The 27,153-nt window shown below is 35.7% G+C and overlaps 3 protein-coding genes and 2 pseudogenes across 4 annotated transcripts; 3 read left to right on the top strand and 2 right to left on the bottom strand.

Annotated features, from left to right (window-relative positions):
• Positions 1 to 795: 795 nt before the first annotated feature.
• Positions 796 to 4,831, bottom strand: ETFALPHA (electron transfer flavoprotein alpha). The gene is given in 9 exon segments (XM_089783943.1): positions 796 to 1,100; positions 1,295 to 1,435; positions 1,851 to 1,903; positions 2,072 to 2,230; positions 2,519 to 2,682; positions 3,220 to 3,431; positions 3,603 to 3,695; positions 3,697 to 3,786; positions 4,790 to 4,831. Coding segments are annotated over 9 exon segments (1,032 nt in total). The 3' UTR covers positions 796 to 1,022.
• Positions 4,830 to 5,600, top strand: LOC110418879 (germin-like protein 9-3; annotated as a pseudogene).
• A 999-nt stretch (positions 5,601 to 6,599) lies between these two features.
• Positions 6,600 to 7,202, bottom strand: LOC110418877 (germin-like protein 9-3; annotated as a pseudogene).
• A 5,669-nt stretch (positions 7,203 to 12,871) lies between these two features.
• On the top strand, positions 12,872 to 20,480 carry LOC110419649 (putative disease resistance protein RGA1). Of its 2 annotated transcripts, none has more exons than XM_021432750.2 (8): positions 12,872 to 13,062; positions 14,511 to 18,344; positions 18,948 to 19,206; positions 19,332 to 19,403; positions 19,530 to 19,655; positions 19,747 to 19,829; positions 19,939 to 19,999; positions 20,126 to 20,480. In XM_021432750.2, the coding sequence occupies exon 2, from the start codon at positions 14,537 to 14,539 to the stop codon at positions 18,326 to 18,328; it is 3,792 nt and encodes a 1,263-aa protein (XP_021288425.1). In that variant the 5' UTR covers positions 12,872 to 13,062; positions 14,511 to 14,536; the 3' UTR covers positions 18,329 to 18,344; positions 18,948 to 19,206; positions 19,332 to 19,403; positions 19,530 to 19,655; positions 19,747 to 19,829; positions 19,939 to 19,999; positions 20,126 to 20,480. The 2 variants fall into 2 exon arrangements, with proteins under 2 accessions (XP_021288425.1, XP_021288424.1); XM_021432749.2 differs by having other exon boundaries at positions 19,507 to 19,655.
• A 2,802-nt stretch (positions 20,481 to 23,282) lies between these two features.
• Positions 23,283 to 26,528, top strand: LOC110419650 (disease resistance protein RGA2-like). The gene has a single exon (XM_021432751.1). It carries the CDS (start codon positions 23,283 to 23,285, stop codon positions 26,526 to 26,528), a length of 3,246 nt encoding a protein of 1,081 aa, XP_021288426.1.
• The last annotated feature ends 625 nt before the right edge of the window (positions 26,529 to 27,153 follow it).

Raw genomic sequence — 27,153 nt, 5'->3', positions numbered from 1 at the left:
CACATGCTCAAAGGAGAAGAATATGAAAAGATACAATCCATGTTTTTTCTTTTGACCTTGATTGGTCTTGAAAAGGGTTTCTGCCTTTCCCATTTGCCATTTTTGACATACCATTCCTTCGCTTGGCTTGCAGAACCAGTCTAATCAAAGTCATTTCCATTGTTCTTGAGCAGTTTTTGTATTGATCCAAATTCTAGAAATGTTTTCAGATATGAGATAAAAAGTGAAACCCCACTCTTATTTGGTATGAGCTTACTCTTGGAAGGTAAAAGTAAAATGAAAAAACATGCGCATCCGGGGAATCCAACCCCGGTCAGTACCGTGGGAGGGTACTATGATACCACTACACGAGATGCGCTTGAACTGAGAAGTGAATTTGACACTTCTCTTCAATAGCAGATCTCTTGGCCTTTCTTATACCAACTTACGTTGACATCCTAAATTACATCAAAACCATTGTATTTGGTATAATTTTGGGTGATTGTACCTTCAATTAAGCTAATTGCTTTAGTACTATTGAACAGATAAAAGAGTAACTTCAGAGTTTACAACCAAAGGCATGCTTGGTTTCAAAGCGATGTCCCTCCCTTGAAACAGAAAGGTACTCGCAGAAATGAAGGCATTCATGTGATTCAAGAACACAAACTATCCCATTTCTAGCATCATCGACCTGTTTAACAAAAGGAAGTTTCTATTGGGCTCAGTCCAGTTTCAAACATTGGGTTTGATGACAATTCGAGACTGGTAAAATGCAGCACCATAATACTTTCTTTGCCCCTCCATGGCAGAGACATAGGTTTAGGTCATTTCAAGATTGATTTCCATTGAACTTTCGACTTAAAACAGACATCTGATTAGTTGCGCTCACCGGAAACTAGCAACTGATATTGAGGGTAAAAAGGGCTGTTTATTCGAAGTGAATTTTCATATCATTATTTTTATTTCTAATCAATTTGAAATTTTTCATGCAAACAAGCATTCAACAATGTTTAGGACTATGAGGAGACTTGAAGTATACAGGCCTACTTTTTCTCAGGAAGCTTCTCTAACAAGTCCGGGATCACTTCGAAAAGATCGCCCACAAGTCCATAATCAGCTACCTGCACCAGATGTAAGAATATGGAATGCATCAAGAATCAATCAGCATTTCACATCTTTGTCTGTAAAAACACATGGTCATATATGCACCTTTTTGCGTACGTATGCTTGCATTCACATTACTGTGACAGACAGAGAACTGAGGGAGAGGGGAGGACAGATGGATGTGTGTATAATAGGAAGGGAGGATTTTTACCTGGAAAATGGGTGCATCTGCATCTTTGTTAACGGCAACAATAACCTTGGAATCTTTCATGCCTGCTAAGTGTTGAATCGCTCCTGAAACCCCAAATGCCAAGTATAGTTCTGGGGCCACAATTTTTCCGGTTTGACCAACCTGACAAGATAAGTCTTACAAATCAGATCAGGCAGGAAAAACATATCTAAGATAGTAATGTGGACTACAAATTTAATATCTTTTGAGCTATTTCAGTTTTTGATTCTCCTTCAAATGTGAATGCATTTTTCTTGAAAAAACTAAGATACATATTATATATCCTAGGAAAGATTATAAACCTTGGCATCTTTACATTTCATCATCAAATAGCAAATTGATAAGATGCATGCGTGGGTGTGTGTGTGTTCTTGGTTGGTGAAATGAGAGAAATGGGGCAACATATCAAGAATTCCTCATCAAAGCAATGCATGACAATAATAGTTTCAATGTTCCACTTGAATGGCTTAAAGACAGAACCAATCAAAAAGTACATAATAACATGCTTGTAAGTTAAAAAGAACCATATGAATCTTACCTGTAGTTCATTGGGAACAAATCCAGCATCAACAGCAGCACGGGTAGCACCAACTACACCAAAAAAAAAAAAAGGACAAGAAAAAGAAGAACCACTAACCTTAATATCATGAAAATTTAAAACACTTACAAAAATGACATCTATACGAAGAAAGACATGACAACGACAACAATAGAATGAGGATTTTAAAAGTTCAGGATAGTAGAGTTCTTGAAGCTAACCAGCTGCACCAAGTTTCTCTGCTAGCTTCTCTATCAGTTTGAAGTTCTCAGCACTTTTTAAAGCTCGGCCCCCAGTAACCACAATACGTGCACTTCCCAAATCAGGGCGCTCTGTATCCTCAGATAATAGCTTTATGTATCTAGATTTACCGATAGAATCTGCAATCAAAGTATGACCTTTAAGGTCAAGACATGGCATAGACTCAAGTTGCACACTCAAAATTAGCTCAGATAAACTAATCAGTTAGAATTCCCAAAAGTTTTCTTAAGATAAAATTTGTTAACATTATAATTCCTCAGGCACATGAAATATGCAGCGAAAACTATAAGAATCCAAATGCCTTCTTTTTTGTTCCTTTCTTCTCTGAAGCAGGAAGGGAAAAGATAACTTTCAAGGCAGAGACAAGCCAATTTGAACATCTATGCATCAAGAAAAGGTAAACAGACCTTCATCTAAGGTTGAGAGATCAACCTGAGAAATAGGAGCCCTATCAGATTTTAAATCACCCGAGATTGGAGGCACTGGAAAAGAGGTGGATCTAATTGTCAACATACATGGGCTGGAACCAGTATATCGAACTGTACAAAGGGCATTTCCAGCAAAAATTGGCCTGTTACATAGATAGTATACTTCAAAATCAGTTCAACAAAGAGGCACGTTAATGATTCATTACCACAGGCAGGATTATGCAGAATACATGATAATCATTTTGAGTCACTTTCCTATGGTCCCTACCCCTATAATCTACACAGTTTCATAAAGGAAACAAACATAGTAACAGCAAAATTTAAGCTTTAAAGTTACAAATTGATCATAAACATCGAACCAAGTAACACATACTATAACTACGATTGAAAGAAACTAGAATTACTATTAGATGGCCTAAATCATTGCAATAAAGCTCAAACCCAAGACCCCTCTTGGCCCTTGACTGGCAAACAACTAGTAGACAATCAAATGAACCTAAAAATACTATAGCCTACACTTTAATCACTTGACATTCTGATAAACGTCCCATGTTTTTAAAAGTTCAAGCGTATCAACACAACTCAATCAACTCAACTTGCATGACAAGCAACAACAATTCACATACAACACAAACAGTATCCATCAAAGTACAGAGGTAGTATGACAAAGTAAATTTTACCTGACAAATTGATGGGATCCAATAATTTCAACAACATCAGTAACTGGAGAAACATCCAAAAGGGCAGCGGCACGAGGCAATATGTTCTTCCCGAATGAACCTGAAGTAGCAATGACATGAGAATAGCCTCCTTGCTGCTGAACCAGTTGGACTAACTTAGACCATGGCTCAGCCAAAGGATGTTCAAATTTATCAGAATCAGCTACAAGAACCTACAATGAAACAACAGTCTTAATAATATTAGTAAAAACCCCCAATTATTTGCATTTTTTATTTACTAAAACTAACAAGAAATTCAAAAATTAATAACATAAATCAGAAAATAAGTGAAATATTATCAGTAAAAGGCAACTTATACAATTCTAACCTCACGTGCGATTTACCTGAGAAAGAGAAGGGTGACACGTGGCGGCACTCTCGGCGGCCTTTAGAAGGGAAGAACCGGAGCCAGCCAACAGCATGGAAACGGAATTGTTTGTCACCAATGGAGCTGGCGGCCACCACCGCGCTCAATGACTGAGCCTTGATCGAGCCGCCTTCATGCTCGGCTAAGACCAAAGTACTTGCCTTTTAAATTAAAGAAAAATAAATTCGAAATTAGAGAAAATTTTCAATTTTTTTCAAATTATTAATTAAAATTCTGGTAAAGGAAAACGAAAGAAATAATTACGGATCTAGACGCCGAGGATTTGGAGAGGAAGGAAGAGAGGTGGAGCTAATACGATGTCGTTTCACAGAGTTTTGAGCAGTAACCGACTCGCCATTTCGGATTCCCTTTTCGCACTTCCTGATCGCCGGATTTTTTGGGGATATTATCTGATTTTTGTTGGCGGTGGATTATCCTAACCGCGTCGGTTTCTGCAGTGCCGTCTGCCCGAAGAGAAACATTAGGGGCCCAATAAGCAGCCCAATAAAAACCCAAGCAAGGCTAAAAAGAAATTAAAAAAGCCCAACTAACAAGAAAAGGACACGTGTCAAACAAAGATAGGCCAGAATTTAATTTTAGTGCCACATATCTTAATAAATTTCTGTTCCCAGTGATTTTGGGTTCGAATTATTATACCTTAATGTTATTTATCCACTTAATTTTTTTTCACCACAAAGTAATTGTCAATAACATGAATAATTACTAAATATGGTTTTAATCCCCATGCATAATTGTAACAATTATGGTCTAATTAAATCACTAATTTCATTAGATTTTTCCATGTTTGAATTGTTTGTGTACGAGAAATAATATTCATAATACTAATTGTTGGAAATTTTTGAGTAATAAGAACAAATTTCCATCATTTTACAAAAAATTTAACTTATTTCAATAATATTTTTACCACAAATTTCACTTAATATGATTCATGTGCATATTGGACATTCAATAATATAAATTTATGTTTTGTATATATATATGTATTTGTTCTTCATTAGATATCATTAATTTGTCTTTCATTTAAGGTTCCAAGGTCTTCTCCTTCCTACTAAAACAATTGGGTTGTGTTTGATGCATTTGTCTTCGATGGATCAGGACTGGATATATGGATATTAGCCAAGCTAAATTCCGAATAAAGAAAACCTGGAGCATAGACAAGAAAACACCTAAGCCTATAGTCGTCATGTTGAGAACTGTTGTCTTTGTCGTGAACTTTGACAATACAAAAGGAATTGTCTTGTGTAATGCTTGCAAATCAAGTATATATGTATATATGCAGACTTTGCTGAAAGTCATAGCAGCAACTGTTTAAGCATTTCATTTGTTACCATCCTGGTTTTTCCGCCGTGGCCTTGACTGCCAAGCAACAGTTCTTCCTAGCTCTGGCAATTGCTTTCCCTTTTTCCCAAGTGGTAATATGTGGGGATCCAGATATCATCTCTGATTTTGTTGTTCCAGCTGGAGTGAATGCTACTGAATTGGATGGAAAGCTTTTCACCTACACAGGCATGAGGCCACTCGTTATCTCTGATCCACCAACAAATTTCACAGTAACAAAAGCAACCATGGCTGAATTCCCTGCCCTTAATGGACAAAGTGTGTCTTATGCTGTTTTGCAGTACCCTGCAGGTTCAGTCAACCCTCCGCACACCCATCCCCTAGCCGCGGAGCTTTTGTTTCTTACGTACGGGACCCTGGAAGTCGGGTTCGTTGACACTGCTAGCAAGCTCTTTACACAAAGGCTCAAGCTGGAGACATGTTTGTGTTCCCTAAGGTATTAGTGCACTATCAGCTCAACTGCGATGAGAAAGACTTTGCCATTGCGATATCCGCCTTTGGTAGTGCAGCTGCTGGCACTGTCTCGGTTCCTTCTACTGTCTTCGTAACAGGCATTGACGATGAGATCTTGGCAAAGTCTTTCAAAACCGATGTTGCCACTATTCAGAAACTCTAGGCAGGGCTTGCACCCAAGGCCTGAGATGGGGATCATGAACTATTAACATTCTAAATTTTCGGATTTCCATTTGTTGGTCTTGTTCTGTTGCCAAGGGGAGTTACCTCAATAAATTGAACCATCAAGCTGAAGCAAAATATAATTGTGTTCCTTTTGCATTAAGGATAAATTTGTTATGAATTCTCAGTTTTTTCTTTCCATGAATTTTAAGTTTTCAGACTCTGCAGAGAGTGCCATGGATGAAGATTATTGGAAAGAAAATCAAACAATGCCTTCAAGTGTGGATTATAGAGCTAGAATCTTTTAGACCTAAAACCTACCCTTGCCTTGAGTTCCCTGGTTTGTGTTTTGATCCCACTGAAGAAACTGTAGAGTTTAATACTTTCATGTCCTCCATGTTTTGCTGAAAGCCTATGGCTGAGAACATAACGTTCAGAGATAATAAAAACTCAGTCCCTATTAGAAAAAGGACAAACTTTCTTGGGGATTAAGTTTACAATCCAATTTCTTGGACCCTTTTGAAAATCAACATCGGTCAGTAGCCTTTGTCTGTATGTTTCTTAACTGAGAAATCAATTCATAGTTAGCAAACAGTAACCTGAACCACCAGAAATAGTGCTTGGCTGCCACTGTCCATATATATGGTGGGCAAAAATGCTATCCTTATCTTCAATTTCTTTGCAGCCAAAGGGAACATCCTTGACATTTCGCATTAACTTAACCGGAAGAGAATTTGCAACTGATTCCCCTGCTTAAAATTTCTATGGTTTCCTTGAATGATGTCAAATACTTGCTTATTCAAATAATAAAACCAGAACACCAAGAACAAAAGAGAGACAAAGGAAAACCAAGGCAAGCCAAGGATTTCCTTTCCACAAGGTTTATTGGATGATTCAAACCAATTTCATTTCTACTAAAACATGCTGTAACAACATAAAGCTATTCACGAAACTCAACATGATTACTGCATTTCGTTTTCTGCAATTTATCTTTGGTGCTTCAATTCTTGGCCCTGGCTCCAAGGCCAGCCTTGATCTTCTGAATAGTAGCAACGTCAGTTTTAAAGCCTTTGGCTAGGACATCATCATCAATGCTAGTGGCCAAAACAGTAGATGGAATGGAAACAGTTCCTGCATTTGCACTGCCAAAGCCAGAAACAGCTATGGTTAAGTTAATGCCAAATGTCAAGGATGTTCCATTAAGGAAACACGAAGATATCCGCAACCTGGAGAGTTTGGGTGTAAAGCTTGCCGGTTGTGTCAACAAAACGAACCTCAAGGCTTCCATCAACAACGATGAGAGAAGCTCAGCAGAACGAGGGTCGATGAGAGGTGGGTTGAAGTTGCCTGCAGGTACACCAAACTGGCAAAGGAAACACTTTGGCCATTAAAGGCAGGGAACTCCGCCATGCTAGTTTCTGTAACCTTGAATCCGGTCAATAGTCAGCATCGAATATACCGCGAAGTTGAAGGTAAAGAAATTTCCATCAAGGGCTGTAGAGTTTGCAGGGGCTAAGAAATCTGATATGATATCTGGATCACAAGCAGAGACCATTGCTACTAACAGAAACACAATAAGCAACTTAAAGAAAGTTGATGCCATGCCATGGTTGGTAGCACGACAGTTTTACTTGAAGCTGGTTGATAAAAGATGTGTTTTTGCCTATACAAATCTTCCTGGAGCATGTACATTTAGAGTAATCAGCTGAGAATTCTATGTCAAAATTGAGAATATCCTATATGATAAAATTCATCGGCAGCAAGAACGCTGTATTTTCCATTGGCCTGCATTAAATGAACATCTTTTATATTAACAATCAAATATAAATTTTTTCTCAAAAATTTATAAGGTGGATCTAAGGCTGATGTTTGGACAGCAAGAGAAAAGGGGAGCTCAGGAACTGAGCATGCCACTGCCATGGCCCCCTCTCTTATTTAACTCTTTCAACAACCTTCATTCAAAGTCTACCCCTAAGCTGTCTTGTCGCTGGTGACGGACCCAATAATTCAACTCTCCTTTAATTGAACCAACTGCGCATGTATTCTTCTTTATTTACAATGTCTAGAAATTTCATAAACAATAAAAACAAAACGAAATTAATTCATCTATGTTATCAACATTTATCTTTATAGACTTTAAGTCTTTGATTACCGTGGTAAGTTTCCTTGCATTTCCCTGTTATCTGCTTTGGATTCATTCCAACCAAGTTGAAAATCACATAAGACTCCTCCAACAGTTTCCGTGGAACTAGTTCCATACGGGGCGGTCAGTAACATCAATACACTATGAGCGACTTTACATAATATATTGCAATTACTACCCACAATATTGCATAAAGTATGAAAAATAAGCCTCATTAAAAACCTTACCATGAAAAAACCCAAGGAAATAAAAATCATGGTAAGGAAAAAAGAGTATCCAAGCTAATCATTCATTACAAATAACCAAATCTAAACCCACACATTCTTTAATTAATTGATCAACAAGGCATCTTTAAGCTCATAATCTATAAGCGAGTTTGGTGTGAGAGAGGCATCCCTCCATATAGATTGATCTGTTAGCATATCCTTAGCAAACTTTACTACCATATGAGCCACCATGTTGCTTTTCCTATGCACATGCTTCACAATCTGCATCGCCATTTCTTGCAATAAAATAGCACGATCCTTTACTAATAAACCCAAAGCCCCCTTGAAATTTTTACATGAAATCCATCTAGCCACCAAGAGGTTGTCGACTACTATCTAATCAAGCATAATATTACTTTTTAGACACACCATCACTGCCCATGTAACAGCCTTCAATTCTGCATCATAAACACGTGAGTAATGTAACATTCTTTTTGCATGCATGAGTACCATGCCACCAATAGAGTTTTTAACCAGAAAACCCGTGGCCATCATGGCTTCACCATCTCTTACAAATAAAGCAGCATTGGTGTTCAACCTTAAACCATGCTGTCTACTCCAAGGTGTCCACAACTTAGCATTTTTATGTTGCGTATTATGTGCGGAACAATTGGCCTCCCTATATTGCCAACACATAGTCAAGCCCATAGCTTGGTTCCATCTTCTTGTTCGTAAAGATCAATAAGTTTCGGGCTTTCCATATTGCCCATAAAAAGACAGAATTTCTTCAATATTCTCCTTATTGATTTGATTACATAGGAAACAAATCCATTGAAATAAATTTTGAAATTGGATCCCAATATCTTTAAATCCCCATCTCGAACCCAACTACACTACTTGAGCATACCAACAATTGCATAGACAGCAAAAATCAGTTTCTAGATCATCACTACAAAAATTACAAAACATATTTACTTTCACATACCATTTACATAGAATAACGTGAGTAGAAAGAAAGGATTCCTCTCATAGCTCTCCAAGCGAATAAGAGTATTTTACTAAAAATATTTAAATTCCAAATCTATTTTCATATTATCGAAAAATCGTTTGAGGAGTTTGCCTCATCATTACTGCCTGTTATAGAACAACGAAGTCTGTGGCCAGATTAACTATGTACTCACCCTGCCAATTATCAAATCATATTTGCTTTTCATTCAAAAGCCTCCTACTAATTGGGATCGATAAAATCAGATTGCATTCAAATGGTGGGAAATATCTAGTAATTTTTTCTACATCTCACAACGTTGTACTTGAATCAAACAAGTCACATGCTCACATTACCTCCGTTACATCACCATAACACATTAACGTTGGTCTTGGTGTCTTATACGAAATCTAACTATCTTTCTTAACAAAGATACCAGTTATATCCCCAACTCTCCAAAGCAACCCTTTCTTGATTACCAACTAATTTTCACTAATACTTCTCTAACTATAACTTGGATTTGATCTAATTAGAGCATCAACAAATTCATGCCTAGGAAAGTACCTTACCTTTAATACTTGGTACACAAGAGTGGGTTTTTTCATTTGTAGCCTCCAACCCTATTTTGCAAGCATCGCAAGATTAAAATTTCGTGTATTTCAAAAACCCATTCCACCAGAAAATTTAAATTTGCACATCGAGTTTTAATTCTTCCAAGGAATCTTCCCATCTTTTTCATCACCCCCACCAAAATCTAGCAATTGCAAAATCAATATCTTGACAAACAGAATCTGGCTACTTAAAGCGACTCATCACATATGAAGGAATGGCATGTGCACCTGATTTAATCAGTACCTCCTTATCTACTACTGACGAAAGTTTATTTTTCCAATTTGACAGTTGCTTCAGGACCCTCTCTTTGACATAAGCAAAAATTTGTTTTTTTCGTTCCTCTTCCCATCAACGGCATGCCCAGATAATTTCCACCCCATTGTCCCTAATTGATTCCCATGATACTACATACCTTTTGACATCACTTGCCCCTGTATTGTTGCTAAATAATACAACTGACTTCTCTAAATAAATCTTCTGATCAGAAGCTTGTTCTTAAGTCGCTAGAATATCTTGCCCTGCCAAAGCCAAAAACAGCCATGGCTTGTTGTTAGTGTTGCTCTACCAAAAGTAGAAATAATCACAGTTGAAGGTGCTTCGAAACTAGAGCAACTATTTGGGGATTAAGAGAAATAATAGTGCTCTGTACTGTCACTGATTTAGGAGCAAACACGTAAGGTCAGTTTTGCATTCGTTAGAATTTCATTTATTCAAAAGAAACAAGTGAAGCTCCATGGAAATTAAATGATGTTTGGTCCCTTGTCTTACACTTAAGTCCATGCAAGCCCCATCCTCTTGCCATAACACTTCCTGGAAAGCCAACCAGGGTCCTTAACAGAGCATCTGACAGAGACTTGGTCAAAATACTTCTTCCCTGGGAATACAGTCTCTATTAATGGTGGTGAATGCCTCGCTGTCCAACTAGTATAAAGTAAAAGTAGTGGAGTAAGATTTGGGTCCTTGTCTTCCACTAAGGATTTAAAATTGAGTAAGAACAGTTGGAACAATAAAATAGAAACAGATTTCAAAGAAAAGAAGTCTTTGCTGAAACTTTTCTCCGTAATTTCTGTTGGTCACTAGGATTTGAAGCAGATTTAGAGCTAACGTATCTATAAAAAGGAGCTTAAAATTATAGCAAATTGGTCCATCTAATGGACTGAGTACAGGTTTCTTAGTGGCACGTCCTAAATCATCATAACCACAATTCATCCAAATCCAAATGGGCTTATCTGTCTTCCTTTCTTTTATTTTTATTTTTTGTAAAAACAAAACGCGTATTCAATTTATTTTACAGTGTTTGAATATGAAAGATGGCGATGTTATGTTCTATTCAACCCCATAAATAAATCCATTTCTAGTCCAAGAATCAACACTCATCACTACACCATGTAAAAAAGAGATGACGAAGAAAACCAATAGTTCAAAAGTGCTCATGATTCCATGTCCCACGAGAAATTGTGATTTGTTGGAAAATTTCCTATAGAATTACATCCTCTTGCCATAACACTTCTTGGAAACACAAGCAGGGTCCTTAACAGAACATCTGAGAGAGAATCATCAAAGTTTATTCAATTTTCTATGCCTACTCTTACTAACAAACCTTTTACTCATTTGAGAGAACAAAATGCTTGGGTGAGTCCTTAGTTTCATAGAGAAGACTAACCCAAGCATACATTCATCCTGATCTGTACACTTGAACATCACAGACCGGTTCACCTGTGAACCAAAAATAGGCCATCTGGTCTGAATATTTTCTATTCCTATCTTGTAATTAATTTACAATTCACCCATTACATCTCCGTAAACAAAACTGTTTTTTTTTTTCTGAAATTTGATGGTTTACTCTTCCACTATCAGCAATGCCATAACAAGTCTTAAGCCTATTAGGTTAGACACTCTAATGGCATTAAAAAGCTGATTTTGGCCATTTATTGTACAATTACAAAAGAAATCGGTGGACAAAACGATATAGTCAGCCTCTATCCTTTCAAGGCAAAGTGAAAACAAAAAGTCATACAAAGGTTCTTTCATAACGTATATGTAACAGATTTTGGGATACTGTTTTAGGATTTATTATTTGCTATATTTGGGTGCTGCAACTACTGTAACCTCATCTTCCCGCGTCATAGTAAAATCTATTCCACCTTTTGATTGCGGATGTAGGTTATTAAGCTGAACCACGTAATTTGTTGTGTCTTTTATTATTTTGAATTGTTTGCTTGCTAATTATCATCATATTCAGTTTGATTTCGCATCTATATTTTTCACTGTGTTATTTGTCAAGGGTATTGCTCTTTCGACAAGATAATGATAAAGACCTGCCTCAAAATCTCATTTACGTAACCTCTTTATTGTTATTGTTGCTCTGCTAAAATAGAGATAATCGCAGTTGAAGGTGCTTCTTGACAAGAGCAACTATTTGGGGATGAAGAGAAATAAGAGTGCTCTGTACTATCAATGATTTAGGAGCAAACTCTCATCACAGGTCAATTTCGCATTAGATAGAATTCCATTTATTCAAAAGAAACAAGTGAAGCTCCATGATATGTTTGGTCCCTTGTCTTACACTTGCGTCCTCGCAAGTCCCATCCTCTTGCCATAACACTTCCTGGAAAGCCAACCTGGGTCCTTAACAGAGCATCAGACAGAGACCTAGTCAAAATACTTCTTCCCTGGGAATACAGTCTCTATTAATAGTGGTGAATTGCTTGCTGTCCAATTACTATAAAGTAAAAGTAGAGTCAGATTGGGGCCTTTGTCTTCCACTGAGGATTTAAAATTGAACAAGAACAGTTGGAACAAGAAAATAGAAACAGATTTCAAAGAAAAGAAGTCTTTGCTGAAATTGTTTCTCTGTAATTTCAGTTGGTCACTAGGATTTGAAGCAGATTTAAAGCGAAAGTATCTAGAAAAAGGAGCTTAAAATGATAGCAAATTGGTCCATTTAATGGACTAAGAACAGGTTTTTATAAAGCAAAAGATGCTTGGCCCATTGTTATTGAATAAAAGAAAATAACAATAAAAAAAAAGGGGAGACTAAGAAGAAAACCAAGTCGTTGCTGCAACTTTTGTTGAATAATTAAAAAAAATACAATGATTCCATCCACTACCAAATGAGGACAAAACATAGAAAAGAGAACAATATTTGTTTATTAATTAGTTGGGAAACTCACATGGGATGTCTTTGACCCAAGTTGCCAATATTTGTTTATTAATTTCTCGTCATAGAGTTTCCATTTGAGCGTCTTCTTCTATCATCTCCACATCTACAAGCTACACTGTCCCAAGAATTTGTTTGAGCTCTTCTTTAACCCCTCGACAAACCTACTCTTCAATTTTATTTTCCTTCACTTTTCCTCTTCTTTTAACTCAAAGAACAAAAGCATCTCTGTAGTGTGTTGTTTAACTCTGCAACAAAAAAAAAAAAAAACAGTTCTCTTGAATTACTTTTGTTTGATCCTTGTTAGCTACTTTTCCTTTCCTTAATTTTTGTTTCCCGATCTCCGGAGTCGGTGAGGTAATTCCTTCAGTTAAACATATTATATTCTCCATATTTAATTTTTTTTTGTGCTCAATTTCTCTTATCATTCATGAATTTGACTTCTTATTTTTTACGTTGGCAAATAAAATTAATTAATTATATATTATGTGTAGCATTTTAGTATGAAATCATTCCAATGTTATGACTTTAAAATATGTAAAAATATATCAAAAGTATATGCTGAATTTTCATTCTCAATTTTTTAATCTATTATAAATTTTCACATTTTTCCATTTTTACCGATGTTTATGGATATTTTGGGAAATTATATAGAATGATGATACTATGCTTTTACTTTAATATGAACATATATTTCTAATTAATATACATATGACCAATGACAAGAATTTCTACATCTGCAATATCTTCAATTTCCAAGTTGGTCCGTAAATAGTCTGCTCTCTTGTGATCCACATTTTTGTAAAGGTATTGCCCCAAAAATAAAGTACTTTGCAAATATTTAGTAATTGTTTTTGTCTCTTTGTAAAACTTTTTACTCCTCGAAATTAAAACTAATTAGATTGCTATTTTATGAAAGTTTCAAGTCATTGTTAATTAAAATATATGACATGTTTTAATAATTTAAGATTTTAGAGTTTGAGATATTAAATTACTTGTTGATAAGATTAATTTTTTTATAAAGAAAAAAAAAAGAAAAAGGTGAGGCCAATAGTTCCATAAGGTAAAAGATTTGAGCCCGCATCTTTCACAAAGGATTTGAAATTGAATTAGAAAAAATATTTATATTTGATGTATTAACCGTGTATAGTTCTTAAAATAAATATTAAAGAAATGTTAGTAACTAATTAGAGAAATATCATGGAGGTAGAATCAAATAAAAATATGAATTATTGCAATGGTAGCCCACTTTTGGTGCTTCAATTTTCGGCCTTTATCTTCTGAACACACAATCCGAAACATCTTCTAGTAGATAGATTTCCAAGACTAAGATTAATTATGAACGCACACCTTGCATTTTGCATTGCACATTCCTACCAAATATATTAAAATATATTCTTACTACCAAAATAATTAAAAATATTCTTAACATTCCTTTCATCGTTTCTTTTGTTTTATTTTTTAGTCTCTTTTGTACAACTATTTGTTTTTTTATTTCTTAAAAAGTTACTATTAATTATAAATTACTTGAGAAATAAATTTCAAAAAAGTGAAATCATAATTAATTAAATATGGGTGAACGACTAAGGAAAAAAAATAAATAAATAGTAAAATTATTTTTTGAATGAAAATAGTAAAATTATATTAGAACTAAAAACATCCGTTTCATTATTTAGAATACTATATATAATTTTAATTTATCAAAAACTTATTTCGATTTATTCAGACATGCTTATCAAGTGAAGTCCACTAAGTCTTTGATTACTGTGTTAAGTTTGCGTGCATTTCCCTGTTATCTGCCTTAGATTCATTTCAATCAAGTTGTAGATCCATGGCGGAAGCAATTCCATACGGAGTGGTCAGTAGCATCTTGTCCAAGTTGGTGTGGCTTGCTGGGCAAGAGCTAATTGGCTTGACTTTCGGGTTGAATAAGGATCTGGAGAAGCTTCAAGAGACTCTCAGCACCATAAACGCTGTCCTCCGTGATGCTGAGGAGAAGCAGGAGAGCAACCATGCCGTGAAAAACTGGATAAGTCGGTTGGAAGATGCTGTCTTTGATGCAGAGGATTTACTGGACGAATTCGACTATGCAATCCTGCAACAGAAGGTGTGTCAGCAGGGACAGGTACGTAAGTTCTTTTCATCCTCGAACCCTGTAGCATTTCATCTTAAAATGGGTCCCAGAGTTAAGGAGATTAGAGAGAGGCTGGACGTTGTTGCAGCAGATATTTCTAAGTTTAACTTGAATCCGAGAGTTGTAGTAATGGATAAGAAAGCTGACAATAACAGGGAGAGCGCTCCAAAGGTGAGAATGGAATTAATAATAGGGAGGGAGAAAGATAAGGAGAGCATTATTGAATCATTGTTGAAGGAGCAAAATCATGGTGACAGCAACTCCAATATTGTTGCCATTGTTGGCTTTGGAGGTTTAGGGAAGACCTCGCTTGCCCGGGTTGTGTATAACGATGTAAGAGTAGCAAACTCCTTCAAACGGATATGGGTGTGTGTTTCTGAAGAATTTAATGTCTGTATAATTTTTAAGAAAATCTTGAAATCTCTAGTAGATGACAAAGTGGATGACTTGGATCTAGATAAAGTGCAAAGAAAACTTGAAGAAAATTTAGAGGGGAAGAAATATTTAGTTGTGTTGGATGATGTATGGAACGAAGACACTTCAAAGTGGAATGATTTTTCACAGTATCTGGTGTTTGGTGCTCCTGGAAGCAAAATTCTCGTGACAGCTCGTAGTATGAAAGTTGCATCAAGTATGGGGGTCCATGATCCTTACCTTTTAAAAGGTCTTAATGAGGAAGAATCTCAGAATTTGTTTGAGAAAGTGGCATTTGAAGGACGTCAAATCGATCCAAAGCTTGGACTAATTGGAAAGGTTGTTGCACAAAAATGCAAAGGAGTTCCTCTCGCTATCAAATGTTTAGGAGGTTTGATGAGACAGAAACCTGATGAAAACTACTGGTCATCTGTCCAAGAAGATGAAATTTGGAAGTTAGTTAAAGAAAATGATGGTCTTTTGCCGGCATTAAGATTGAGTTACACTCACTTACCAAGTCATTTAAAACGATGCTTCACTTTTTGTTCGCTTTTCTCAAAAGACTCTGAGATATATAAAGATGAGTTGATCCATTCATGGCGAGCGCAAGGTTACATTCAATTACGGGAGGGAAATGAGAATATACAAGACATTGGTGATGAATACTTTAATGAATTGTTGTCAAGATCATTTTTTCAAGAGGAGGAGAAAGATGATGATGGGAATATTTTTTGTAAAATGCATGATCTTATCCATGATCTTGCATTATCAGTTGCAGGTTGTCGTTTTCATTGGATGAAAGATGAAAAAGAAAGCATTCCAAAAGGAATCCGTCATGTGTCACTAGAAAAAAATTCCAAAGAGGTTGCTTTCACTTTGTCGAAAACTAAGGGGATAAGGACTATGTTTTTTCGAACACACATTTCCAATGATTTATTCATTCGAAATGCAACTTTTTTGAAGTTCAATTGTTTACGTATGTTGAATTTGAGTGGGATGGGCATTAGGATTTTACCAAATTTAATTGGCGAATTGAAGCACTTGAGATACCTTGACCTTTCTTGTAATTTTGACATGGAAGTGCTCCCAGATGCAATAGCCAAATTGCATAATTTGCAAACTCTATTGCTCAATGATTGCCAGAATCTTAAAGAGTTACCAAGAGATATCCGACAATTGATTAGTTTGGAATATCTTAATATCAGTCGTTGCGGTGGACTAAATTGCTTGCCAAAAGGGTTAGGGGAATTGACTTCGCTCCAAGGATTGGATAGATTTATTGTGAATAGTGTTGAAGATAATTTCTCAATTGCAGCGACGTTGAACGAGTTGAGGGACCTAAATGGCCTTGGAAAGTGCTTAAGAATTGAACACTTGGACAATGTGAGGAATGTGGAATTAGAATCTCAGGAGGCGAATTTAAAGAAAAAGAAACGGCTTCAGTCTTTGCAATTATACTGGAAACCTTTCTTCTGGTCAAGTCCTTCCTCTCCAGCAAGAGTGGCAAGTGAAAAGGATGAGTTGCTGTTAAATATTCTCGAGCCACACCCGAATTTGAAAGAGCTGAAGGTATTCGATTTTGGAGGAGCAAGGTTTTCGAGTTGGCTATCTTCATTGACTAATTTAGTCGAACTTGAAATATACAATTTTTGGAATTGCCAACATCTGCCACCCTTGGATCATCTTTCATCTCTCAAGTCTCTTTCTCTCAACTTTTCCAATGTTTTAAAAAACCTGCCACCCTTGGATCATCTTTCATCTCTTGAGTTTCTTACTCTTGAGAGGTTCAATGTTTTAGAACACGTGGCAGATTCTTTTCCCTTGCCTTGTTCCACGCAAAGAACATCATTCTTCCCATCGCTTAAGAAACTTGAGATCAAACACTGCCCCAATCTCAAAGGATGGTGGAGGACTAGGAAAGAGAACCAAGGACCAACCGCTGATCTGCCTTGCTTTCCTTGCCTTTCCGAGTTAGAAATCTCGAACTCCCCAAACTTAACCTCCATGCCATTGTTTCCATCTCTTGACCAAAAATTGACTTTGATTGATACTAGTGTAAGGCCTTTGCAACAAACATTGAAGTTGAAAATGAAAATGACCGAGGCTAGCGTGACATCAGAAGCATCATCATCATCATCATCATCATCACTGCCATCGTCATCGTCATCGTCACCGTCAGGGAGCCCTTCTCATTCTTACCCTTCAACAAGCCTTCCTCTCTCGAATTTGAAGGGTTTGACTCTTAAGAAAATTCATGATCTAAAAGTTCTGTCAAAAGAGTTTCTACAAAATCTCACTTCTCTTGCACACTTGACATTGAAAGACTGCCCCAAATTGCAATCGCTGCTGTTGCAAAAGATGAGCTGCCTCACCTCTTTACAAGAATTGTGGATTAAAAATTGTCCTAATCTGAGGGCTTTACCGGAGTGGATACTCAATCTCACTTCCCTTAGAACACTTCAAATTCAAAAGTGTCTTGAATTACAGTACATGCCAGAAGGGACGCATCGACTTATATCTTTACAAGAATTATATGTTGTGTACTGCCATAATTTGAGAGCTTTGCCAGACTGGATACCCAATCTCACTTCCCTCAAAGAACTTTGCATTTGCGAGTGCCTTGAATTACCCTACTTGCAAGAAGGGATGCATCACCTTAACTCTTTCCAACAATTGTGGATTTACAATTGCCCTAATCCGAATTCTCCAGATTGGATACGCAATTTCAGTTTTCCCAAAACACTTCTAATTCAGGGGTGCCCTGATTTGCATTCATTAAGAGTAAAGGTGCATCGCCTTGTCTCTTTACAAGAATTGAATATTCAAAATTGCCTTAATCTGAGGGATTTGCTGAACTGCATATCTAATATCGCTTCTCTTAAAAGACTTAAGATTTGTAAGTGCCCTGAATTACAAGACTTGCCAGAAGGGATGGATGGCCTTACCTCTTTGCAAGTATTGTCTATTAGTGAATGTCCCCAGTTGTCGGAAAGATGTGAAAAGGAGACTGGAATCCTGTGGCCTCGCATTGCTCGCATCCCTTCTATTATAATTGATGGGCGACAGATTCAATGATGATCATACAATATAGGTAACCATATTTTTCTTCACCTCTATTTATATTTCTCTCTTTACTTGATAATTCTTTTTGTTTTCTCGCTGGATTTGGATGATACGTAATTTGTTGTATGCATGTAATCCAAGTCGACTATGCAAAAGTGGATTTAATCCATTTTCTGCTACTTCTTTCTAAGTGGACTAAAAATATTGATTTCTTTTTTCTTTTCTTACTTTGAATTTTATTTTTGTTAAGTTAAATATTACTAACATAAAATTAATCCATTTTATTTTTATATTGTTTAGGTTGACCAAAAGTTTGGGTTTCTTGTAAAAGGTTGTCAAAAGCTTTTTGTGCAATGTTGGGGTAATTGTTCAGTTATCTTATCAATAGAGTTAGAATGCCAAAAAGAGTCTTTAGCTGATTAGATCATAGACTTTTGATCTGATAACATCAATAAAATCAGATCTTTTCAAAAAAAAAAAAAAAACCATTAGCATGAAATGGAGTTATGGACAGATTATTGTCGGTTGTTTCACTTCCCCTGTTTTTGTGCACTGATCAATGCAAAATCATCTCTTATACAATGAGGCAACATTGGATGTAACATTGGATGTTTATGTCCTATCTTTTCAGAAGCAAAACAGAAATTAAATGGAAATGGATTGCAAGGCAGATTGCTTCTATCACAGAGATTCTAAATAATTGAATCACTGGTGAAATAAGCTGAGATGTGAGAGTGAGTATCCATGAAAATTTACAGCTGCAAGTTTGTTAGAGTGCCTACATCCAGTCAAGACTCCGGAGCTGAAAGCTAGTAATAATATAAACCAATGTGAAAGTCTGCTTGTACATTTCATGCCGTATTTGTTGTGATGCGGAGATAATGCTATAGGTAATGTTTCTGCCTCTTCTTCTTGATGTAGGCACTTGCTTTGTAAAGAATATATTAACATGAGTTCTTTCTTTTTTGCTTGTGTTTATAATGCGATGATGACATGTTTTCATTCTTTGAAGCAGGATGATTTCATCTTGCTAATTTCCTTCCAGAGCAGACAGTTGTTGAATTGAAACCAAGAGCAATTTCTATTGGTAAAATTTACCACTTATTCAGTTTGTCTTACCAATTTCATTTGCTTTCTATAAGAAATCTATTAACACCTAACTTCATACTTCTTTTTGCATGTCTTTATAGGGATTATGGACTTTTTCTGATAGTTTGAGAGAGTACATACGGATTTCAACTTGCCAATGGCATTGTGAAGTACAGTACTAGAATCGATGGATCGGAAGCTTTACTCTCAATAGCATCATCACTATGTTATAGTTTGATGGCAATTTTATGTGAGACTTAAATTTTGCTTTGACTTTTTGAATTCAATAAAGGCTAACTGATGAAACTAATTGAACAACTTGACCTCTGGTTTCCTTTTAGATAACGATGACTGCACAACGTGCAACTTTTTCACCTTTTCTTCCTAAGAAGTGAGCCTTTGGTCTAGCGATCTTGAATTCAAGGTTAATTGGCTTTTCATTTATTGCTCTATTATATATGAGGAATGTGCTGTCTATAGAATCCCCAATATTTTTGCATTGCTCTAACATTTAAGATTTTCGCTTTCCATAGAAAAAGAAGAGACGCCAGTGACTTGCCCGCCAACTCCCTTCTGGCCATTTTTGAAATGCAGGTATTCTCAAAGCATTATCTATTGCATACATGATTCTATTTGTTAAAGTTTCTTTAGTTTGTGCTCTTATTTTTCGGCATATCTTTATCCTCAATGCTTCTTTATAACAATGGTTTTCTTGACTAGTTACTTGTGAATGGAGTTCAGCAACATTAGCTAAGTAGTGGCTTGAGTGATTGGGAGAAGTGCCAGGAGAGCTAAGCTAGCTGGTTGGAAAACACCTTCACTTCTTTCAAAAATCAATGTCAATGGTTCCATCTTGGCAATTCTTGGAGGTCTTTGAGCAGTGGCTTCAATTCTAGTCTTTAGGCCTTTACTTAATTAACCCAGACTGTTAAGAGGACCTAAATACAAAGGTTCTTTCCCAATGTACATGTGGAGAAGACTTTTGGGATAGTATTCTAGGATTTACAATTCGCTAAATTTGGGTGCTTCAGCTACTGTAACCTTCTGCATCATAGTAAAATCTCTTTCACCCTTCGACCGTGGATGTAGGCTATTAAGCCGAACCACGTAATTTCTCGTGTGTTTTTTTATACTAGATTGCTCGCTTGCTAATTATTATCGAATTCGGTTTGGTTTCGCATTTATATTTTTTATTACATTATCTGTCAAAAGCATTGCTTTTTCGACTAGATAATGTTAGAGTTGTCTTAAAATCTCGTCAACCCTCTAGCAATGACTATAGGTTAAGATAAATCATGGAAACTTTTTGTATTTTTGTTCTACGTGATTGTTTGCTTTGTTATTTACTATCAAATATGGGTTGCTTCATTTCTGTATTTATATTCTTCCTTATATTATTATAAAAGGTATTGATTTATCTCAAAATGTATCAAGTGAAACTATCATAAATGTTTTAATTTTAATTAATTGAGAAAAGTTATAAAATTGAAGTTACTCATTTCCAAAATAGATTAATTTTTCGATAAATGTCACTACAACTTTGCAATGGCATTCATTAGAAATATTTCCTACTTAATTATCAATATTTTGTTTTTAAAAAACATGAAAGGTAGATAATACTCAATCACACGCTTAATTTATATAACTTGACATAAGGTAGAGATCCATAAATATAATTTTATATAAACAGTAATTTATTAACACAGCAATGAAAACATATAAAAACAGTAATTCATCCTTCAAGCAAGATCAAATCTGTCAATTTTTACAGATTCAGATCTCCCTTCTCTCTTTCTAAATTTTCATGGATATAAGCTTTTGATAGAATAAAGCGCAAATCTCTGTTTGCTGTATTCAGATGTACCGGAAAATGCAAAGCATTACCTGCTGCTGCCTTGCTGTATTCACACGTTCAAAGTAAAGACTAAATCAGTGATGGATCAAATTAGGACTTTTAACATAAAAATGAGCTAAAATTACTAAAATTAAACTTAACAACAAAAAGCATAAAAACTGCCTAAAATTACTTAAAAATTACAAGCAATTAACTATTTTTAATAATCAAAATGTGACAAAAGAAGCCTATATCATAAAGTTATCAGATTTCAACAATATAAATATATTTTCTCTACTTGGTTAATTAATTATTGATTATCTATACTTCATCTAGGAGCTCATGTCCTCTAACCATTGAATCTCATTTTTTAAAAAAGAAAATTAAATTAAAAAAAAAAAGACAATTTGCAATCAATTTTATTTACATATTATCTATTTGTCAAAACTTTTGAAGTTTAGTATAATTGGATGGAGACAACATAAAGCAATCACTCAATGTGAATGAAGATTATTTAAAACTCAGAAATCAACTACAAAGGAAATCAATTTTCAAAAAAAAAAAAAAACTACAAAGGAAATCATTGTTTTTCTGCATCAAGTTGGCTAACAATCCCTTAACCAAGTAAATGGCCTTGTTTTGTTTCACTATCATGCGTATGGGTGAGACTAGGCTACTACTTGTTAAACAAAGTGTGAAATGAAATCAATTTGATTATTAATAAAATAAACTTGAAGAAATAATGATGTTGTTCATCTGCCAAGCTTTTGTTTTGCATGGAAGTTGTGAAATGAAAGGATCTCTAACAATGTTTTGGGTTATGGCTGGAAAACAATAAAGAAACAAACTTTCTCAACGTATGGAAGCAACTTTGGCATTGTAGCTTTCTCAATGGGATGACGTTGAGCCAAGTTGCCAATATATTTCCAAATGTCCTACACCTACTCCTATTGTTAATCAATTAACTATTAATCACCAAGTTGCCTATATATTTCCATTGGTCCTAATTTAAATATTATTGTTCCAAATTTCCTGTGCCTACTCTCGTCGTATTGTAGCTGGTTATAATCAAAGAAAACAGAATAATATTTGTTTACTAATTACTGGGGAAACTCACATGGGACGTCTTTGACCCAAGTTGCCAATATATTTGCGTTTATCCTATACCTACTCTTACTACTTTCTCGTCACAGAGTTTCCATTTGAGCATCTTCTTCTATCATCTCCTCTATCCCAAGAGTTTGTTTGATTTCTGCATTGCTCTTCTTTTCATTCAACAAAACCTAGTCTTCCATTTTATTTTCCTTCATTTTCCCATTTTTCTTTTAACTAAAAGAACAAAAGCATCTCTGCTGTTTAACTCTACAAAAAAAAAATACAAAAAAATAGTTGATCTCTCAAATTACTTTTGTTTGATCCTTGTTAGTTACTTTTCCTTTTCTTAATTTTGGTTTCCTGATCTCCGAAGTTGGTGAAGTAATTCCATCCTAATTGAGGTAAGCTTCAATTAAACATATTATATTCTCTCTAGATTTATTTTTTATTTGCTCAATTTCTCTTATCACTTATATATTTGACTTATATATTTACTTTTTATTTGTTTTTTTTTTGTTTGGTTTACTTTTTTCGGTACAATTATTTGTTTTTTATTTCTTAAAAAGTTACTATTAAGTGAAAATAAATAACAAAAAGTGAAATCATAATTACCTAAAAATGAATAAATGATAAAGGTAAAAAAATAACTAATGGTAAAATTATAACATCAATTATAATTTAATTACTTTATATATAAAACTAAAATGATCATTTCATTATTTAGAGTAGTGTATATCTATTTTTTAATTTATCAAAAACTAATTTTGTTGATTGTATTTATTTTAAAAAATTTGGATGTTATCCAATTTTAATTGCCACACGTGTATGTAAAATAACCATGGATAGCACCAGCATCTCAGGTCATTACCTTGTTAGTTTGCTTGCATTTCCCTGTTACTATCTTGTTTAGATTCATTTCAACCAAGTTGGTGTTTTAGTTGTAGGTCCATGGCGGAGGCAATTCCATACGGGACGGTTAGTGACATCCTGTTCAAGTTGGTGTCACGTGCTTGGCAAGAGCTTGAGTTGATTTTCGGGCAGAACGAGGAGCTGGAGAAGCTTCAAGAGACTCTAACCACCATAAACGCCTTCATTCTTGATGCTGAGGAGAAGCAAGAGAGCAGCCATACTGTGAAAAACTGGGTAATTCGGCTTCAAGACATTGTCTACGATGCAGATGACTTACTAGATGAAGCCGACTATGAAATCCTGCGCCATAAGGTGCGTGCTCGGGGACAGGTACGCAAGTTCTTTTCATCGTCGAACCCTCTAGCATATAGTCTTAAGATGGGTCACAGAATTAAGGAGATTAGAGAGCGACTGGACACGGTTGCAGCAGATATGTCAAAATTTAACTTGAGGGAGAAAGTTTTAGTACTGGATATGAAAGCTAAGAGTAATGACAGGGAGACTGCCTCAAAGGTGAAATCCGAAATAATAGGGAGAGAGGAAGATAAAGGGCACGTCATAAAATCATTGTTACAGAAGCAAAATGATTTTCATGGTGACAGCATCTCCATTGTTGCCATTATTGGGTTTGGAGGTTTGGGGAAGACTTCACTTGCCCAATCGGTGTATAATGATGCAACAGTGGAAAACTTCTTCAAGCCACGGATATGGGTGTGTGTTTCTGAAGAATTTGATGTATGCATAATTTTTAAGAAAATCTTGAAGTCTATAGTAGGTGGCAAAGTAGATGACTTGGATCTAGATCAAATACAAAGACAACTTGAAGATAATTTAAAAGGGCAGAGATATTTACTCGTGTTGGATGACGTGTGGAATGAAGACAATTTGAAATGGGATAAGTTTTCGGAGTATCTGGTGTTTGGTGCTCCTGGAAGCAAAATTCTTGTAACAACTCGTAGTAAGAAAGTTGCATGTACTATGGGGGTCCACATTCCTCACGTGTTACAAGGTCTCAATGAGGATCAATCTTGGACTTTGTTTGAGCAAGTGGCATTTAAAGGACAATGCAAAATTGATCCAAACCTTAGAGTAATTGGAAAAGATGTTGCACGAAGATGCAAAGGAATTCCTCTTGCTATCAAATGTTTGGCAGGTTTGATGAGACAAAAGCTTAATGAAAAATACTGGTCATCTATCCAAGAAAATGAAATTTGGAAATTACTTGAAAAAGATGATGGTGTTTTCCCGGTGTTAAGATTAAGTTACGATCACTTGCCAAGTCATTTGAAACAATGCTTTGCTTTTTGTTCGCTTTTCTCAAAAGACTCAGAGATATATCAAGACAAGCTGATCCAACAATGGCGAGCACAGGGTTACATTCAATTAATGGAAAATGAGAATATACAAGATATTGGTGATGAATACTTCAATGATTTATTGTCAAGATCACTTTTGCAAGAGGAGGGGGAAGATGAGAAAGGGAATATTATTTGTAAAATGCATGACCTTATTCATGATCTTGCATTATTGGTTGCAAAAAGTAATTTTCATTGGATGAAAGATGACAAAGAAACAATTCCAAAAGGAGTCCGTCATGTGTCATTGGAATGTGAATATGAACAAAATCAAAAAGTAGTTTTGACACATTTGTCGAAAGCAAAGGGGATAAGGACTTTGCATTTTCGAACACACATTTCCAAGAATGTATTCATTCGAGATGCAACTTTTTCAAGTTTCAATTGTTTACGTATGCTGAATTTGAGTTACATGAAAATTGTCATTTTGCCAAATTTAATTGGTGAATTGAAGCACTTGAGATACCTTGACCTTTCTCACAATTATGACTTGGAAGTGCTCCCTGGTGCTATAGTCAAATTGCACAATTTGCAAACTCTATTGCTTTATTGTTGCGACAAACTTAAAGAGTTACCGAGGGATATACAACAATTGATTAGTTTGGAATATCTCAACATTGATGGTTGTTTTACACTAAAGTGCTTGCCCAAAGGATTAGGGAATTTGACTTCATTACAAAGATTGCACAGATTTATTGTGAACAATATTGTTGAAAAGGGTTTCTCAATTGCAGCCACATTGAATGAGTTGAGAGACCTAAATGACCTTGGAAACTACTTAACCATTGAAAACTTAAGCAAGGTGAGAAATGCAGAATTAGAATCTATGGAGGCAAATTTAAAGGAAAAGAAACGGCTTCAGTGTTTGAGATTATGGTGGCAACCCAATGCAGGAGAGGACAGTGAAAAGGTTGAGTTATTGTTGGATAATCTTGAGCCACACCCGAACTTGAAAGAGTTGGAGGTACGCAGGTATGGAGGAGCAAGGTTTTCAACGTGGCTATCATCCTTGAATAATTTAGTCAAACTTGATATAGACGGTTGTTGGAATTGCCAACACCTGCCACGCTTGGATCATCTTTCATCTCTCAAGTCTCTTACTCTTCAGGGGTTTCATGTTTTAGAACAGCTGCCACCCTTGGATCATCTTTCATCTCTCGAGTCTCTTACTCTTCACGGGTTCCATGTTTTAGAACACGTGGAAGATTCTTTCCCCTTGCCTTGTTCCACGCCAGGAGCATCATTCTTTCCATCGCTTAAGAAACTGTCGATCCGAGACTGTCCCAATCTCAAAGGATGGTGGAGGAATCAAGGATCAACCGTTGAGCTGCCTTGGTTTCCTTGCCTTTCTGAGTTAGATATCTGGTTGCGCCAAAACTTAACCTCCATGCCATTGTTTCCATCGCTCGACCAATATTTAACTTTGTATGGTACTAGTATAATGCCTTTGCAGCAAACATTGAAGATGAAGATAACCAAGGCTAGCACGACATCAGAAGCATCATCATCAAGGAGCACTTGCCATTCTTATTCTTATTCTTCAACCGCCCTTCCTCTCTCCAATCTGAAGCATCTGACTCTTGCTTCCGTTGATGATCTAGAAGATCTGTCAGAGGAGTTTTTCCAAAATCTCACTTCTCTTACTTGCTTAATATTTAGTGATTGCGATAAATTGGAATCGTTGCTGCCGCAAAAGATGAACCGCCTCACCTCTTTACAAGAGTTGCAGGTTGGAAATTGTCCTAATCTGAGGGCTTTACCGGACTGGATACCTAATCTCATTTCCCTCAAAACACTTAAAATTCAGTGGTGCCCTAAATTACAGAGCTTGCCTGACGGGATGCAACAGCTTACCTCTTTGCAACAATTGTTAATTGATGGATGTCCCCGGTTGTCGAAAATATGTAAAAAGGAGACCGGAATCCACTAGCCTCACATCCCATCCATTGATTCACCGATGATCATACAATGTAGGTAACCATATTTTCTCTCTTTATCTGATAATTCCTTTTCCCTTCTTCCTAGATTTGGATGATTCATACTTTGTTCTATGCATGTAATCCAAGTTGGTTATATAAAAGAGAATTTAATCCAGACTTTGCTAATTCTTTCTATTTGAATTTTCCTTTCGCAAGTTAAATACTGGTATTAGTTTCTTTTCAAAAAAAAAAAAATATTGCTAATAGTTGAGTGAAAGGACTTTGAACTGTGATCATAACTTGACGTTAAAATTCTGCCTATATTTAGCAGCAATTGAGAACCTTTTCCTTGCTTCAATTTCCCATTCTTCATTTATAATTGTAAATTTTAAGCATTTAGGATCTCACTAGCTCTATATGTAACCTTTGTATAGATAGCATACCTATAGTCAAACTATTAAATTTATACTTTTTACAGACAAATTTAAAAAAAAAAATTCCAACCGTGACTAATTATTTTGATTTTTCACTTTATAATACCAATTCCTAACAATCTTTTAAATGGTTTTTTTTTCAACTTTTTCAATGATGTTAATCTGTGCTTGAAGGAGATTGATGTGACTCAAATATTCTTGG

The sequence above is a fragment of the Theobroma umbraticum genome, unplaced genomic scaffold, assembly GCF_002168275.2.
Source record: "Theobroma umbraticum cultivar Fairchild unplaced genomic scaffold, ASM216827v3 scaffold_67.0, whole genome shotgun sequence".
Classification (NCBI taxonomy): Eukaryota; Viridiplantae; Streptophyta; class Magnoliopsida; order Malvales; family Malvaceae; genus Theobroma; species Theobroma umbraticum.
Note: the sequence above shows the minus strand (reverse complement) of the source record. Positions and strands in the feature narration are given on the sequence as shown.

Bases quoted from the DNA above. Each gene is read 5' to 3' on its own strand.
- LOC110419649 (XM_021432750.2), top strand. From the start codon at position 14,537: ATGGCGGAAGCAATTCCATACGGAGTGGTCAGTAGCATCTTGTCCAAG.
- LOC110419650 (XM_021432751.1), top strand. From the start codon at position 23,283: ATGGCGGAGGCAATTCCATACGGGACGGTTAGTGACATCCTGTTCAAG.